The 18,628-nt window shown below is 34.9% G+C and overlaps 2 protein-coding genes across 2 annotated transcripts; both read left to right on the top strand.

Moving 5' to 3' along the window:
- The first annotated feature begins 7,385 nt into the window (after positions 1 to 7,385).
- Positions 7,386 to 10,681, top strand: LOC113734159 (protein XRI1-like). Its single transcript, XM_027260526.2, has 9 exons — positions 7,386 to 7,668; positions 8,521 to 8,576; positions 8,661 to 8,780; positions 9,078 to 9,217; positions 9,414 to 9,477; positions 9,562 to 9,664; positions 9,767 to 9,807; positions 9,994 to 10,077; positions 10,230 to 10,681. Exons 1-9 carry the CDS (start codon positions 7,649 to 7,651, stop codon positions 10,502 to 10,504), a joined length of 903 nt encoding a protein of 300 aa, XP_027116327.1. The 5' UTR covers positions 7,386 to 7,648; the 3' UTR covers positions 10,505 to 10,681.
- A 3,995-nt stretch (positions 10,682 to 14,676) lies between these two features.
- Positions 14,677 to 18,244, top strand: LOC113734158 (serine/threonine-protein kinase 52). Its single transcript, XM_027260525.2, has 6 exons — positions 14,677 to 15,274; positions 15,902 to 16,023; positions 16,167 to 16,372; positions 16,445 to 16,619; positions 17,408 to 17,542; positions 17,882 to 18,244. The coding sequence occupies exons 1-6, from the start codon at positions 14,905 to 14,907 to the stop codon at positions 18,086 to 18,088; spliced, it is 1,215 nt and encodes a 404-aa protein (XP_027116326.1). The 5' UTR covers positions 14,677 to 14,904; the 3' UTR covers positions 18,089 to 18,244.
- The last annotated feature ends 384 nt before the right edge of the window (positions 18,245 to 18,628 follow it).

The raw sequence follows: 18,628 nt of genomic DNA, 5'->3' as shown, positions 1-18,628 counted from the left end.
CTTATTTCATTGGTAGCTACTTTTTAGAAATTATATTCAGCAACTTTTTTTTAAATCTTTTTCGTATTTAAAGTAAGTTAATTACACATAAAAAATTTAATGAAATAGTTAGAAAAAACTTAGAGATTCCATGTAAACAACTTATTATTAATTGTCCCGTGTTCAACAATTTGCTAAAAACAATAGAGTTTTAAATATATCTAATTTTATTTATTTGTCAAAAGAAATGAGGAAAAACAAAAAGAAAAAGACTAAGGTTGCGTTTGGATTGCATTTTCCATGGATTTTTCGTTGAAAAAATACTGTAGCGATTTGATGTATGTGAGGTAAAAAGATAATTGAAGAATGTGTTCACGGAAAACAAGACCATTTTTCAGTGAAAAATGGCTATCCAAGCAAGGCCTAAACTCTTATCGTTCGTGTATTTTCTCACACCATCTTCGATCTTAGTTTTGGTCAACATAATGGACCTTTTTTCTTTTTTCATGAGACCTAACGAAGGACTCACTTACTTGTGAAAAAATATTATTGTTATTAGCAGTCAATCCCTTCAAGCTCTATTTAAGTGAAATAAAAAAAATAATATCTCCAAGGATAAATATCTTTGGATTAAACTTTCGCTCAAAAATTTTTTACGAGTACATCTTTTAATCACCATTTTACTTCATGTACATTAAATCATTACAGTACATTTTTCTACTATTTATTATCTGAATTGTGCCCTTTTTTATATATTTTAAAGAATCTTCTACTATTCATTTATTTCTTAGATAGTTCCACAAGAGTTTTTAATTTCTGGGGGCCGGACAGTGATATAACCTTAAATTTCCCCTATTATTGGGAAAATGCGTGACTCGTGAATTGCATTAAATATCAATTGTGACGGAGTAGTGAACACGAGGACACCCACCGTTATTAATACATATATAGTATATCGATCCAGCCCCAAAGCCCAATTTGTTTTGGCGCGCTGCCGATTTCAAACAGCGGGTCGCCGGTCGCCTCGACGCTCCGTTACGTGCCATGGTCCCCAACCGCGCCAGCTAATAGGGGTTTCCCATTTCCGACATTAAATATATGATTATATACTACTACTACTACTATTGCTCCGACGGCACTCACTAGATTGAATTTTGGAGTACACGTCATTGGACCTTAAAATTCTCAGTCCCACCCCAGCTTAGAATATCGGGTTGAGTTTTCACCTTACATTATCAGAGGGGGAAAAATCAAATATTAGCCTTTTTTTTTTTTTCATGAGAAGAAGAGTATGCATATAACTGAAACACTCTTCTTCTTGCATTTCTAGTTTAAAAATAATGCTTCATTTGGACAAGCTGTTTTTGAAGTGTTTTTAAAAAATTTTACTGTAGCAGTATATGTGAAAAACTTCTACTATAAATATTTTTTGAAATCTTTGATATATTGCATGAATGAGATGCTTTTTAAATTATTTTTATTTGTGTATTACTGTAGTATTGTATTTGAAAAAAAAGTTGTTTTTTAAAAAAAAAATAGCCTCATTTCCACTTCAGAATTACCAAGATTGATGTTGAATTTCAAATATGAAGTTCTGTTCACCTTAAAATTTTTTCTTTTTTCTTTTTTGGGGGTCAAAAGAATTCGCAACAATGGAGTTATTTTCTTTAAACATATATTTGTCCTTGTGTGGCTAACAGGACCGAGTTCATCAGCACATGTCCTGTGTTTCTTCTAGTCTTCTGGGTTCTGGTTTCTTCTGCATGTTTTCTACACAGAAGACAAACCTCAAGAATTGAATATAATTAATTTGGCATTTTTCCTGCGTCTTCCATCCCACATTTAGATCCAATCTAAAGGTGGTCCACTGGAATTTCACACTGGACACTAAACATACTACTAGTCAGGTATTTTTTTTTTCACTGTAGTCTTATGTTGACCTGAAGAAACCAAGTCTGAAGGGATCTTTGTACACATGCACATGGTAGTATTTCAACAAGCTCTCCTTCCATTAAAAAGAAAAAAAAAAAAAAAAAAGGGACAAGCTTATGTAAATTAATAAATTTCTTTTACCGTCCTTGTGTAACATATTTTTACTTTTTCACTTTTATCATCATCAGCTCATCAACTTGGGAGTATGTTAATCAGAAACAAACAAGAATATTTCAAGAAACATGGGAAATCTATAGCAATCAGGCGATCTATGATTTTTTATCTTTAGCTTTTCACTTTGTCAAATTAAATCTTGACATATTGGTTGGTGGTTCCCTTCCCTTTTATAACAAGGTGGCCCTCTCCATATAAAGTCCTTCTGTTCTGTCACGTGATGCCTCCATTTCCAACACTACTGAAAGCTCCAAAAGCCAAGCAAGTTTCAGACTTTTACCATAAAACTACCGTCCATCGTTTAGTAGTACCATAACATTCGTACTTTCTCAACCTCCCACATTCTCTGGAACAAGTGCTTACCATGCAAAAGAGCAGAGCACCAACCAAACTAGTAGTGTTTATCATCATAGTGTCAAGGCCATGCGTTGTCTCTGGCACGTGACACCTGGTCTGATCATTAGAAAACTCTTTGATCAGCCTTCAGCGGTAGAAGTACTGACTGTGCTGACCCAAAGTTGAAATGAAAAAGATTACTACTGTTCTTGAAAGCTAGATGATAAACATGCAATTTTATGATAAAATCCAACGAGGGCAGTCTCATTAAGTGTTGATCAATTGTCTTCACTCTTGAAGACTTTTCAGGTTAGAGCTCAGATTCTACCTCTCATGGGAATATTAAATTAAGGCTTGTAGTTGACTAGGTGCATCAGCTACAAGTTTTGGCCGGGATCACGAACTTTAATATAGATTGATGCGATCACCACTTGCCAGGGACAAGAGAATAAGTCAAGTACAAGTTAAAAATTTAATTACTAGTAAGATAATATGGGGTTTGGTCATTGTTAAATCTACTAGTCTAATGTTCACTAGCTCCAAAGCTTGCATGCCCAAACATGGTTGATGGTATTGTATATTCTTGCTCTTTGGCGAAGCAAAGGGAAAAGAGGGTTTTGTCTGACTTTGTTTACATTCATTGGCTTTAGCGCCAATTTGTTTCAACTGAAATACTGCAGATCGAGGACTCAGTAGTGTCATCACCTAATTTTGTCTGTCACCCCAACTGTTACATTTGTCAAGTAGGATTCGTGGACTTTCAACTCTAGTATTTGGTTTTATTTTACATTCCGCTGCAAGATTTGAGTTGAGCCAACGAACCAAGTATAAATACTTCGGAATTAATGTTGTTGACCCGGGTTAGATTAGTCGATCATGCTCTAACAGTTTGTTAGGGTAATCATCAATTAATTGCAGCATCAAAAAACTTGTCCTACAAACATAATATACGTTTGACCTGATCAAATTGTATTGGACGATTTCCAATAATTCGTTAATGAAATTTACTTTTTATACATATTAAAAAAAGGACCATCATAAGTAGTGACACTAGTCTAGTCTATGCTCCTAATCAAGATTAGGATGTCAAAATATTGACGTATTTTTTTCTCAATCAAGCTTAATTAGATGCCAAAGCATTTTCCAATAGTTAATCTCGTAGCATCGTATTCCATTTAAATTTCTTCATCCATATGCTTTTGGGTTATGCTTTTTCTTTCAGTAAAGCTCACTTTGGCTCTCAGATGCAAGAAAATAACATATCAGCCGTACTATACGGTGAATTCAGTGACAATGGCCCCCCCAAAAGGTTTGTGTAGTTGGTGAAAGTTGATCAATTTTCAGGATCCACTAGATGGTCCCATAAACCTAAATGGTTGAACAACTATTTTACAACCTAAATTTGATAAGTTACGCAAGCTTTTACTTTGTTCGTTCTCATTAATTTCATGTGCATATTCATCGATGTGCACACACTTGTTGTCCAACATTGCATGCTTGGTACAGTATTGCTTACTAACACCATGCCTCCTGGGACCAAAGTATAATTGCTGTGGACATATTTAATTGAATTGGATTCAATAAATGGAGAGAATACGGTGCTCTCATTTGATCAATGGCAGACTGCAGTGGATTTTCAAAATCAAAACTGTGTTTTAACGTAAAAAGTTGTTATGATGAATTAAGGAGTGCCTAAGTAACGGCTGGAATAAAATCCTTGCACATTTGAAAGGATGGCTGCATTTCAAGTTTGGATCATCATTCTGCTAAGGAACTTGTAATCGACAAAGGAAATGGAACTTGAGCAAAACTGCTTATCAAACTGGAGAACAGGTTGAGATTATCGTAGACATGCGATGATAGATATTGGTTCCTGCGGTCCTGCCATGCCAAGTGCAATGTGAGGTACTGCTTTAATTTGGTGGTTTGATCTTTGGCACATGAAATTGTCAACGCAGTTGATCACAAAACATGGACAAAATGGTCTTACATATCTGCTGTAAGCGTAGATGTTGACTTGCATTTTCGATCGATGGCATAAAATTTGTAAGGAGATGCATAAAATAGCAATCATATATCAATACAATGATTGGAAAACCATCGATGGTTATAAAGAAAGTTATAGTGTTTGCTAGACCAAAGATGATACAAATTCGAGTTGATATGCATATTTTTATGGTTCAATAGGCACATAAAGTACATAATCTTGGAGTTTTTGGTTGAAGTAATCTACTTCTTAGAACATAATTTCAAAGTAATACTCCTTCAAATTTTATTCTCTTGTTAATCCACTTATTGCCATGCAGGCTCCCATCAAAATAAAAGAATCAATTGTAATTATGTTCTTTTTTATATTATATGGTTTTTTTTTATTATATATTTGGTGCTCTATAGGCAAACTAAGAAAGGAAAACAAATCTATATTAATTAATGCTTTAAAATGATCAATTATCCCTTGAATTGCAATAATTTTGCAAAAAAAAAAAAATTTTATCCTTTCACGAAAACAATAACATCATGTCTACTATTGTGTACTTTTATGGCATAAAATAGCAAACTCATATTACACATATATCTCATCTTTTGACAATGTTGTTTTTGTTTCTTGCCTGTCATTGTTCCTCTCCAACATTACTCTTGATTGTTATATCACAAGTTTCTTTCTTTATTTGTTTGTATATGCAATAACATATATAAATGATGAACTATTGACTTTATACGTTTCAAGAAGTTTGGAAAAATTCAGATAGTATGACACATTAATTAGTAAGTATTTCAATATAATGATCATAATTTGATGTGAACTATAAAAGTTCCATTTTAAAGGAAAAGTGAAATAACAAAAAAAAAATTCTTGCACTTTGGAACCAATTGCAGATAATCTAAGCAAGTCATAATTAGTACTAGATTTAACACCGAGATTAGTTAATAATTGACATTCGAAAGAGTTATTATCGTGCGTTTGAAGAGTGAAAAATCATGAATTAATACAATAGATCTGCAAAGATTTTCAGTTTATCTATATGGCATTTCATCATACAAATGGCAAGAGAATTTTTAGTTATTATGACCATTTAAGAAATTTCCAAATATATTAAGAATTTCCTTGAAGTAGACAATCAATAATAAATAAAGAAGAACTTTTATTCACTTTGGAGATTGTAGACAAGTAGTAAAATTTGAACCAACTACAATAATTGTGGATTCATCTAATGTGAATTAGCAACTAAGCTCCTAATAGGAACTATTAACATTTTAATGGGGACTGTACCTCTCAAAAAAAAAAGAAATGAAATGAAAAGAAAGAAGATAAGAGGAAAAGTTTTGAAATCCACGTGGCAACAAGTAGATTAACAAGGAAATAAATTTGAATCTGCATTAGTTTAGAAATATTTTTTTAAGAAGAAGATTATTGTGGCAATAAACTTGCTTATGCACATCCTCAAATTGCCCCGTCTTAGCATGACAATAAGTACAACCCTTAGGGTCCGTTTGTTTCGGGTGAAAGTGTTTTCCAGGAAAATATTTTCCTAATTTCCCGTATTTGGTTGCACAAAAGTTACTGAAAATATTTTCCTATGTAAAATATTTTCACTCATCTTATGGAAAACAACTTCCCTTCCAAACTTATTGAAGTTGTTTTCCGAAATGCATGCATCCCGCCTGTAGTATGTTCCCAAACTTATTGAAAACATCTTGTAGTATGTTCTTTTTTTTTTTTTTTAGTATAAACAGGAGGACTCGAACCCAAGACCTCTTCCTTACACTCCCTCCCCCGTACCACCCAACCCAACCCAACCCTCCCCCTAATATATTCAAATTAAAAAAAAACCTCATCCTGCTCATCTTATGCTAGTAATTAATTATGTATAATAGGAACATTCTTTTTAGAGAAACTTTCAGCAGTGAGAGTGCAAGATATATGTCACAATAAGCATTGCATGTGATTGATATTTGACACTAAATGGCCAGCAATTTGTTTATTGCTTAAGGAGATATTTTTTATTCATATATACATTTCTCCAAGATTTTTTAAAGTTAAACAATGAGATAAATTTTCTTATTTTGCATGGGAAGAAGTATGTAGTTATAATGTGTAGAAAATAAAGATAGAGATAAAAGTGAAAATATTTCAAAAGTTAAACAAACACCAGAAAAATGAAGTAAGAAAATATTTTCAATAAGCTAACCAAACACCTGAAAATGATGAAAGGGAAATGATTTTCATGGAAAATTACTTCCACGAAAAATATTTTCCCAAGGAAAACATTTTACTTCCAACCAAACAGACCATTAGTGGCTATGGTAATACTAAAAGATATTGACTTCAACTATTCACACCGGACTAAGCACCCATACGGTGTATTTTATTTACCATTTTGATATCAAACAATTTCAACACTATAGCTTGAAAAGTCCCGAACATATAGATATAGTAAACAAAAAGGGGTTAATTCAAATTAAAAAGTCCAAAATAATTCTATGTACGAATTGAATCTCTAAACTTTTGTTAATCTGGCCCTCCAAATTAATAAATCAATAATATATCCACTAAGCTTTATACATTGAATTTTTTAAATATTCCCACTTGAAACTCTAAGCTATGTCATTATAGTCCCTTAATTTACAAATTTTGGTCATCTGACCCTCAATGATAAGAATCGATGAGGGACCAAACTCTTTGGTCTTCAGGCGCTTAGGTGACTGCAGTACAATATCTTCTTGTCGTAAGAAAAATTGATAAAAGTTGAATTTCTCATTAGCATATACACGTATTTTGAGGACTTAATTACAAATAACCAGCTAGAGATTTTTTTTATTTTTATTTTTTAAAAAAAAAGCCTAGTCAATAAGAGGAAAGCCCACTCGCCGGGGATTAACGTCAAAATCGGATTGAGCGGGTATATAACCCGACCCACGACCGCAACCACTAATATTTAAGTAACCAACTCAAAAAACCTGCCACTCCCCACTCTCAAGTCACCAGTCACCATTACTATTATTTCTGTTTTTAGGGTTTATTTATTCACCATTTTTTGAGCTTTTCATTTTTTAAACTCCTTTTGTACCATTAATACTTTTCAGTGCTCGTTCTTGAGTTGTGTGTAGAATGTGGAAACATCGATCTAATTAAAACGGCTAGTTTTAATGCTTTGCCCATAAGAGGTAGCAGTGGATGTATCAGGCTTGATTTCTGAGGCAAACCAACAGCAAAAAGATAGCCCAAATGAATTACAACAATGATGAGTGAGTTCTGTAACAAGTTTCACTTTTTTGCTCTTACCATCCAAATCTTGATTAGTGGACTCATTTTAGTTTCACTGATTTTTTGCTTTTTTTTTTTTTTTTCCTTGGTCAGTCCTTCCAAAGAATCATAAAATTTTGTGGGACAGTGATGACTTTGTAATGGCTTCTTTGGGTTTTATTGTGGAAGTGATGGAAATGTGAGATGGGTTTTGCTTACTTTTGGTCAATCTTTAGTGGCTTCCTTTTGTTCTTGCTTAGTTTTTGATGGTTTGATTGTAGGAAGGGAAGAGGGTGGATTGTGGCTAATGTTTCCTGGGCTCTTATTGCTTTTATGAAATTTATTTTGATTTTCTTTTGTGGGTTTTGTAAGTTATCAAGACTTACAGAGAAAGAGTTTTGTTAATCCTACGTTTTGACTGGAAAAGTGCTACTCTACTTTGATTCATTGCTGAAGTGCATGTCATTGTGATTGTTTTCATTTCTGTTGATTTTGGAATTGGTTGGATTATTTTGTCGTTTACCTTGTTCTAAGTAGATCCACTGCTTTTGAGGGACCCATTTTGTTGTTCATGGTACTCATTTATAATGTGGATCTGAAGTAACAGCACCTATACTGGAGAAATTGTGCATAATATGTCCTCATGTTCCATATTACAGTAGCTTAAGTGGATTCTTCAGATCTTTTTTCCCCCTTATGTAATCACAAATGGATTCTGGCAATAGTGTACAACCTCATGTTCTGTTGATTTTTTAATTTGAGCTCTAAGTTTCGCTTGACTTTTGTTCTGTTGCTAGTCTGTAGTTTTAGTGTGTTAGTACTTAGTAACAATCCTATCCTGTTTGTTTTGATAGATACATGTGGGATTGGCGATGTGATGAGTATTGTCTTGAAGATAACGCTGACCTTGGTAAGTCATGCTTGTTTTTATGTTTTTGGTTCATGTGATACCTGAAAGAAGCATTGTCTTCTAATATTTTGGTTGTTTGAGCAGATATATCAAATTGCCTGTTGAGTGGAGATGGCCAAAATGAACATTTTCCGTATATTTTTAATGATGAAACTACTCCAATTAAAGCATGTGGAGATTTAGCTTACCATGTTAATGTCGACGGTAAGATGACTTTCTCTGCTGGTTTCTACTCTTTTTTTTAATTGCATTTCCTCAGGGCAGAACTATCTGTTGAAGAAAATGTAGTGTTCAGTTAATTTGTAAGTGCACTTTAATTTCACATGGATGGCTCTATTTGAGAGTCTGAGATCAAATTCCCTACAAGAAAGTAATACTGTCAATGTAATTCCTTTCACTTAAAAAATGATTCTGCACATCGTCTCACAGACACCAATTGCAGTGTTGGTTTTGAGCACAATGCAGCACATATTGTATCTAAGTTTGGAGGCTGAATTGCAGAAAACTCAAGCAAGGAATTAAATCAGTGCAAGGAGGCTTCTCTACAAGCAAAAAGGCGACGAACTCTACAGTTTGAGTCTGAAGATCTGGTAGCATCCTTCTGCAATGAGGGTATTTCATCCACGTATTTAAAATCAAAGGTTGGTGCTGGCTTGTTTGTTTCTTGGGCAATATCCATTGAGATCACTGTATTAGGTGACTATTGTTGATCATAATGTTCGTGTCAAACATTATCTACAAATATAAGATTCCCTTTGACATGAATATGGTAGTTCTTAGTTTCTGGTTGATATGTCAATTTATGTTGTAATGTATTTGCTTTGGTTTCCTGTGTAGGAGACAGAGGATTCTGTGGAAGAGGCTATATCTGAAATGTCAAAGTGGGTTTCCGGATTTGCAGGTTAATGCAATTTCATTTTATTTTTAAGATGGATAACCATCAATTATATTTAGGTTATCCTGAGATGATTTTAGTGCTTTTCAGAAGGTACATCTGCATCTGGTGATGACATACTTGATCAGTCATCTGAAGGATGGCTTGCTGATTGCATCAATGATGCTGATATTCAGTTCAGCTCCGAGGATATGTATGTTACTTGTTACTTCTAGCTTTTAAAATAGCACCAGCATTTTAAACCTCTTTTAATGAGAAAATATGTATCTAGACTAATCTCTCTTCTTGGCAACAGTAATTCTTCTGGTGCATCTGATGTCCAGATTGATGTTGCAGGTATATAAACATGTCCTTAGGCGATACCCTTGTGTGTTTTGTCTTCTTGTTCTTCTTTTTCTTTTTCTTTTTCTTTTTATTTTTTTCACGTCCATATTCACAAATCTTTTCTAGCATATTCTTGTATGCTGTATTATGGTTTTAGTTCTTTTGACCCCTTCTTAAACAATAAGCATTCTGTGGTAGAACTTTGCGGCACACCACCTGAATATGAAGTTAATGCTATTCAAGAGCGACCTGTTCGGACCTGTAGAAATGTTGTTTTCAAAGGTTGTTCTCTTTTTCCTTGATTCTTGTCTCTAGTTTTCATGCATATCCCATATGAGGTGGCAATAGCCCTTGATCCTGCTATTCATTCTTCATATAGAGATGCTGCTGTTTTATGTTGAACTAAATCTATCCAACTTTTTGTTAATACTCAGGTAGAAAATCATATATGCGGCCTCCTCCTAAGTTGGCTTCTTCAGTCGTCTACCCATTTGCATTTATTAAACCATGTGGCGTTCATGGTGATGTGACACTAAAGGATATAAACCAAAGGTTACGTGATCCACCATCAAAGCTGAAGCAAAACCAGGAAGACCCTTCTGTTTCTTATCCCACATCAGCCTTCTCTGGGAAACCTGTTGTTGGGAAAACTAAGATAAGGACTGAAGGAGGAAAAGGAAGCATTACAATTATGAGAACAAAAGGTTAATCACATTAAAGCTGGTTTAGCTTTTGTGGGTGTGGTGCTTGTTCCATCACTCTGTGGCAATCTTCATGTCTTATCCTGACATTATCAAATTGTACAAGCTAACTTCTTGGAGTTCATGAAAGAATTGTTTATGCTGGGAAACGGTTTTCATTATAAAGATATCTAGTATGGAGTTCATGCTGGTAGTATGACATTATAGAGGTTTCCTTTTCCATTGGAAACCTCTATTCATATTTTCTAGTCTCAGTCATGTGCAGAGCTTATTCTCGGTGTATCTTCTGTTGCATTAGATCTGGTAATCTTCTAGATCTGTCTCATGTTTTAGTGATTGATTGCATAATTGTGACTAAAGTAATGTTTTCTGGCTCGTGGTTAATCATCCATAGGAACTTGCATGTTTTGAGTCCTTTATGACAGGGAAACAAGTTGGCTGAAGATTGATAGTAACATTTAAGCCGCCAGTTGAGATAAACGTCTGCTACTTTTATAACATTTGAGATCTCATTTGCATGGTACAGTTATCTGCTTTGACTAATGTGGACCAGTGACCATTGCAGCAGTTATATATTTGTAAAATTTAGGATATGTATGTAACTTAGTTATTCTGATAAATATGCAGTATTCCTCATTCTTTGGCAGTATCCAAAATGTCTAGCATCCAAGTTGCTTTTTCTTTGTCTGCCTTGGTTGATGTCGTGCTTTTGAAACTGAGGAGTTATTTTTCCTCTTAACGTTCATTCCTGCAACTTTGTCACTTCTGAGATGGATTTGCATGAACTAATCATGAATAGATATTTGCTGAAATTTTCTGAGAGGATGACTATGGAATTGTCAATAGCGCTGCAAGAATATCATTTCCCATGTGATGCTTGGGAGGTTTTGCTTGTATTTATGTTTACTCTCCAAATACTGCGGCACAAAGTAGCTTCAGGTCCATCTCTTGCAATAGGATAGAGTGCTAGACATGTTTAATCAACAACATTGTCCAAAATTTGGCTTGTTCAGCTGCCCTTTGTTTGATGGATCCAATTAACCTATTGAGAAGTTGGAGGGAACTGAACTACCTCCGAAAATATTTTAACAAATTATGGATGAAAAATACATGCAAGAGTTTCATACCCATTACCTACACCCAAGCTGGTTTCAATGCAGCTTGACCTGAGAGCATTCTCCCTATCTTTTGCATCATTATTGGCTGTGAGAAGTGATGCATACATTTGCCACATGCATAAATAAAACTAATTTTCCCAAAAATAGAGAAAAAATCACTCAACCAACTTTCTTCGAGACTCTTGTGTACACTAAATTAATGCATATGACGAGAATACTTTATAATCGATTTGAGGTGATTCTTATTTCTAGAAACGATTTTGGGTTAGATTGGATATACCTAAGCATTTTCTTTTCCTAGTTCTTGACGGAATCCTTGTTCCTAAGCAGCATCCAAGCCAATGATTCCACGTTATGATATGTTTATTTCACTCTTTAATTAACAAAAAAAAAAATGAAGAATGTAGAATATATATTCTCTCCCTTTATCTTCAGCTATATATTTTTACACTTTTTAATGTGTTCAAACATAGTTATTAAATCTGACCAGACCCGACGGTTCGACCAGTCAATCCGATGATTCGGCCATTGAACTGAACCAGTTCTGTAATCAGATCGTTTCTGCAAGTGACCCATTGACTTTTCAAGGGACCGGCAGTTCAATAGAAAATCCGGGCGATTTTGTGGACAAACTGGTTTTGAGGAAAAAAATTCTTTTCAAACCTTTGCTTAGATTCGAACCCTAAACCATTGTATATGTTAAGATATAATATTTAAATATATTTAGTGATCCATTGGTTCAACCACTCATTCATTGATTGAACCAATAACCCGTTAACCCACCTCTTTCGTCGATCTCCTCTCCGGGCTAAGTTTAATAACTATGGTTCAAATATTTATCCTCAGCTATAACTGATCCCACTGCTTTTGGAGCATTGTGAAATTTTGCTTTAAACATCAAAGGGAAAGAAGAAAAAAGGCAATGTTCCTCCACGAGAATAATCCTAGGGAGATTCTTAGAACGAGAATCCAATATTTTGGATGCACGATTAAAGGGGGTCTCAACTGGAATCTCTCACGATTTGGTACCATTTCCACTATTGCTAGCCCTCCACACGCTGGTGACCACGTATCTCGTTGATGTTGTTGCATCTCAAGTCACAACACAAACTGCTTCCGTGGAATTTGCAGATTAGGTCCTCAATTTATTGTTGGCGTCACTTGCGTTTCAAAACTAGCACATGAAATTCTATATTCTATATTCGGCATATTACCAAATACCAAGCCATATTCTAGTTGAGCTGTTGAGAATGGACAAAAAGCAATTTATTACTGTGTGCTTGCTGATCAAATATTACAATCAAACCAAAGAAGTTTCTTTTTTGCTACCTGAAATTGTATTTTGATGCTGAAAAATATGCTCGAATTGTGCTCTGGAACAGTTTACGTTTTAGTATAAGATTTTCTTTGCTTTATTTGGAAATCTTATTTGTTCTTCATGGATACACACGCAAGATAGAATTGTTCTTCCTATTTTTTGCTAAGAAAATTATTATATTTTGTGCATTTTTCTCTAAGTGACGATTTATAACGAGCCCAATAAATACGTAACTAATCACCTTTGATTTTAATCTCTCAATTAGGTTTGAAAATAATATAGCCTCTAAAATGGAAGATTAGGATAATGCGCCACTTTCGTGTGATTGAAGATTTAACAAGAATAGTATTAAAAGACAAAATATCCAAATATCCCTTATTTAAAAAAAAATTAAAAAACAAGAGAAGTTACTTATCCTTCAAGGCGTTTTTAACTTAACATAATTGTTTGATCTATGGATTACTAAATATTACTAAACCCAATTTGCTATATCGATTACTAAAACTGCATGATAAAGTGATTTTCAAATTTACGAGGGTGGATAAAAAATACCTATCCCTAAAAAATTGAAAAATTGAAATAATGAGATTTCTTGGAAGGGGCAGACACTTTTGACTATTACTAAATCTATTATCCATTTGTTCCCTTACATATAAACATTTTTTCAGTTTAACCTTGCTTCAAACTGACATCTACGTTGATCGCCACTTGGACAGATCGAACAAGAAAAACCAAGAACAACATTAAAATAATACTAACAATTGAAGAAGATTGTGATCGAGCCGTCCTAAGCATTTTCCTATGAAGCCAAGCGACCAAGCCACCAACCGAGGACAAAATAGTCCATCCAGTTGTACCTAGTTGCAGGTAAATTGGTTGTAAGGACATGCACGGAATAGTACATTTGTTCTTTTCCTCTTTTTTTGGCATACTGTTCAGAAAGCCGTCGGTCACACATCAGAAAAAAAAAAAAAAATCTCATTCCAACAGAAAACACCTAAAACCCAAAAAAGAAGAAAAAAGAAAAAGAAAAAGAACGGAGTACCTTTTTCAAAAGCAGCCCCCGCGCTTCTCTCTCTTTCTCTCGTAGAATCCTCTATTCCCTGCTTTCTTCAACTCCACACATATTCACTGATTCATAATCTCCCTTAATATATGCCATACAAACTGATTTCTGAATTTTCTTTTAGTTTCCAAAGGAATAATCAGAACTTGGGCAAGTTTTTCGTGTCTCTCTAGCAGATGGGGCTTTTTTGTTGAAAAGATTTGATTTTTCTTGATGGGTTTTATTTTTTGGTTTCTGGGTTGCCTACATTCTCTTGTTTAAGATTTTGTTTTGGGTTTTTTTTTTCTTTTTTAAAATTTGGATGTGAATATTTATTTATTTGTGTATTTGGTGGGTCATTTTTCGTTTGTCTTTGCAAGTTGTGAACTGGGTCGTTTTCTTTGGTGGTTTACCTTTTCTATTTAATTGTATTTTATTGTTATCATCATGTATGAAAAAGAAATGATGAATGGTGCCGGCAACCTTAGGGTTTTGCATAGCTGAAAGTCAAATTTCTTTTTATCCCTATAGCTTTAGGTAGCGTTGAATTTGTGTAAAGTATTACATTTCAGGTCAATTTTGGAGAAATTATTATATTTATTGAAAAAAGAATTGTTTTTTTGATGGTATAAGAATGTTTTGGCAATTGTAGTCTAAATTTGAAGGAGGGCTTGCCTTTTTTTTTTTTTTTGGCTTACTGCAATATCTTGCTCTACTTCTTGAGTTTCTTCTATTTATTTAGGCTCAATTGATGATGGCGAAAAGAGTTTAGATACATTTTTATCATTCTTTTAGAATATTGGCATAAAAATCTCAACTTTCATTATTTTTGTTGGTTGAATTCATTGATAGTTGTGTGGTTTTTGAGTGATCAATCAAGGCGAGATTATATTTGGTGTTGAGAGTTACTGATTTTGATCTTTAAAAATGGATCTGAAAACAAGCTCTGGTGGTGTGGAGGTCCCAGAAACTGAGAATTTAGAGAATCAGAATGGAAATTTGGATTCCAAATTGAAGGGAACAGGAGGTGTTAGTGAGAAAAATATATCAGCCACCGGGATTGGAAGCATTAGTAGCAAAGATATGATCTTTCGTGCAGATAAAGTTGATCTGAAAAGTTTGGATGTTCAATTGGAGAAGCATCTGAGCCGTGTTTGGTCAAGAAATGTAGAGAACAATCAAAAGCCTAAAGAGGCATGGGAAATTGATCCATCTAAGCTGGAAATAAGATATCTTGTAGCTCAGGGCACTTATGGGACCGTTTATCGTGGTACCTATGATAATCGAGATGTTGCAGGTAAACATTTACTCTATGCATGATTATGGTTTATAATTTAATTTTTATAATTGTCTCGTTGTCGATTATATAAAGCTATAGTTTTTTTTTTTTCTTTTTCTGAGTCATTTAGGACTCTTCTTAATGGGTGTGAGGAGTATGTTATAGTTCTGTTATTTGATCCTTTTCAATGTACACCCGACAAGTTCTTTGTTGAGCACGCGAGTGTGTCTTAGATGTTGATCACTGGGAAATGTGATGATTATTCATCCGATTGCTGTTGATACTTCTCTGAAGTCATTGAAAACTTTGGTTTAATACATTCTGATGACAGATTTTTTAATTTTATCATTTGTGAGGTAATTTGAAGTGCTGAGTTTGGTTTCTGACAATGTTGGACTAATTGTCGCATCTTCTGATGATGATTGGGTCTTTCTGAATTCTGATAGGGATGGAAAGATTTAAAGCAAAAAAGCAAAAAATCTGCATTCTGTGCTTTGCAGTAGTATTAAATCTTGTTTGCCATGGACTTTGAACTCATACTGTGAATTAGAGGTGCTTCTAGTACCATTTGAATCCAGTTGAGAATGATTCTATTTCTTGGACATGTTTCTCATATCAAGCAATCTATAATTATTTGTTACATAGTCAAGCTATTGGACTGGGGAGAGGACGGCATGGCCACTGTCGCTGAAACTGCTGCTTTGAGGGCATCATTTCGGCAGGAGGTTGCTGTCTGGCACAAACTTGACCATCCAAATGTGACAAAAGTACAAACTTGCTTCCTTCATATTATACTTTGTTATTTAAGATCAACGTCCTGAGCTTTAATAAGGATTTGTGATTGACCAATCTAGTAAAAAAAGTTGATTTTGCGCTTCAAATTTTGATGTTCATACTCACTTATATGCAGTTTGTTGGTGCATCAATGGGGACTTCCAATTTGAAGATACCTTCAAAAAACCCTTCTGAAGGTTATACAAACCTTCCATCGAGGGCATGTTGTGTTCTGGTGGAATTTCTCGCTGGAGGAACATTAAAGAATTTCTTATTCAAAAATAGGAAAAAGAAACTTGCCTTTAGAGTCGTGATTCAACTTGCATTGGATCTATCTAGAGGGTGAGTTCCTGTTTGAGGGATATGCCAATGAACTATAGACAGCTCTAACTTAACTTTGTTCAACTTTTCCAGATTGAGCTATCTGCACTCTAAGAAGATTGTACACCGTGATGTCAAAGCTGAAAATATGCTTCTTGATACATATCGAACATTAAAGATTGCGGATTTTGGTGTTGCTCGTGTGGAAGCGCAGAATCCCCAGGACATGACTGGTGAAACTGGAACCCTTGGATACATGGCCCCAGAGGTACTCGTTCTCCCTGTTAAGAAGTTCTGTTTTGAACAAAAACATCAAAGGCAACGATCTTAAAAATACAGATACAAAATCCTTCAAATTTAAGCATCAGACACTTTCATTTTTGCTCCCCATTCTCTATTCATTAGTAAACCCACTTCACTTGTTACTGGGAACAAGCTTACATAACGTTTTCCTCTCTTTACTTCTGTACTTTGCTTGTTTTAGGAAAGCACAAGCTAGTTTACCAGCCCAAGATATTGTCTCTTTTCCTTTTCCCATCTTGCCCCTTCCACTCCACCCATGATATTCCGCTCAGACCAAGGTATTCTTACTAGCAATATGAGCCTGTTGGTTTCTTATTGAGCTCCAGAGGGCACATCAGAATGTATAGTACTTGCAGGTATTACTTAGTGGCGGTAAAACCTTGTATGGGCTGGTAGGAGTGCAACCTACTCTTGTCCCTGGTAATATTGAATGGAATGGTTAGTCCAATGTGCTAAAGAAGTTGGATGTAGACTTAGTTTGTCTACTGCATTCATTTCATTGCATTTTATTCTTCATGTATGTAGGAGCTGATTTACTTGAATCTCTCTCTCTCTTTTTCTTACAAAGACACATGGTTGCATGTCCATGCACTCACAACAAACACATATCCTCTCATACTCACAGACCCGTACCACAGAGCAAGTAATCTGGATAATGTAAATATTGTTTTTATGCTTAAATTATAAAACTAGAAACCAATTTGGATTATACAACTTTATTTTCCAGTTCCTTCAAGATGGGCTTTTGTGTAGGTTCTTGATGGCAAGCCTTATAACAGAAAATGTGATGTCTATAGCTTCGGCATTTGCTTGTGGGAAATTTATTGCTGTGATTTGCCCTATACTGATCTTAGCTTTGCCGAGGTTTCTTCTGCAGTTGTCAGACAGGTATGTTTGACTGAGACCTTCCTTGTGTCATTAATGATCTCGTTGTGCCTGTTTTCCCTTGTTGTCACTTGAGCTGCTAAAAGAAATCCCAATTAGCTACATTGTACAGTCTTCCAGTTGAACATGGAAGTTTTTGAAAATGAGCATCTGCCATCTATTGGAGTTTGAATGTATGTTTCATGTCACCTGATGCTTGAACATGAATGAATGAATATTCATGAAATATTTGGCGTCTGTGGTGACAAATGCTTGAAGCGTTCATCTCAATGGTTTTCTTCCTTCATGTTTTGTTGACTTCAACACAAAGTGACTCGTACCTTTATGTTGTGGCATTTCCAGAACCTGAGGCCTGAAATCCCAAGATGTTGTCCGAGTCCTCTGGCAAACATCATGAAAAGATGCTGGGATGCGAATCCGGAAAAACGACCTGATATGGATGAAGTGGTGAGGATGTTAGAAGGTATTGACACAAGTAGAGGAGGAGGAATGATACCAGAAGACCAGGCGGGTGGGTGTTTCTGCTTTGCTCCAGCTCGGGGACCATAAAATTTCGCACTTTTTTCATAGGAGTCTCTGTAGAATTGGACGACAATTTTATGGTACCATTTTAATTGGGTTGGTCGGGAAGTTTTGGTTCCATTGGGTGTTTCAAATTCAATTCCGTTGTTCATAAATGAAAAACTGCTTAAACGTTGATGGTGATTTGAGTGTAAATTTGATCGGTAGCAAGATTGATTGTTACCTTAGAATCTTATTCTAGGGAATTATCGAACGTGTAACATACTGGATTGGATTCATCAAAGTGAGAACAAAAAAGGCAATCAAGATGCTTGTGAATTGAAGTAGTAATACAAATGGCAGCTAATTAACGAGAACAAAACCCGAAAAGAAAAGAAAAGTAAAAATTTGGTCTTAGCATTCTCGATCAGGTTCTCAGTACACTATAATCTGTTCTCAAATTTCATGACTTCGTCCGAGATTGCAATTTTTGGTGCTATTATAAATCTAACATTTTCAATCAAGTTCTTCTGACCCACGGATGCTTACAACCCCCCCCCCCCCCCCCCCCCCCCCCCCCCCCCCACC

This window comes from Coffea arabica, chromosome 3c (assembly GCF_036785885.1).
Source record: "Coffea arabica cultivar ET-39 chromosome 3c, Coffea Arabica ET-39 HiFi, whole genome shotgun sequence".
Lineage (NCBI taxonomy): Eukaryota > Viridiplantae > Streptophyta > Magnoliopsida > Gentianales > Rubiaceae > Coffea > Coffea arabica.
This window is presented reverse-complemented; position numbering and strand designations above follow the sequence as displayed.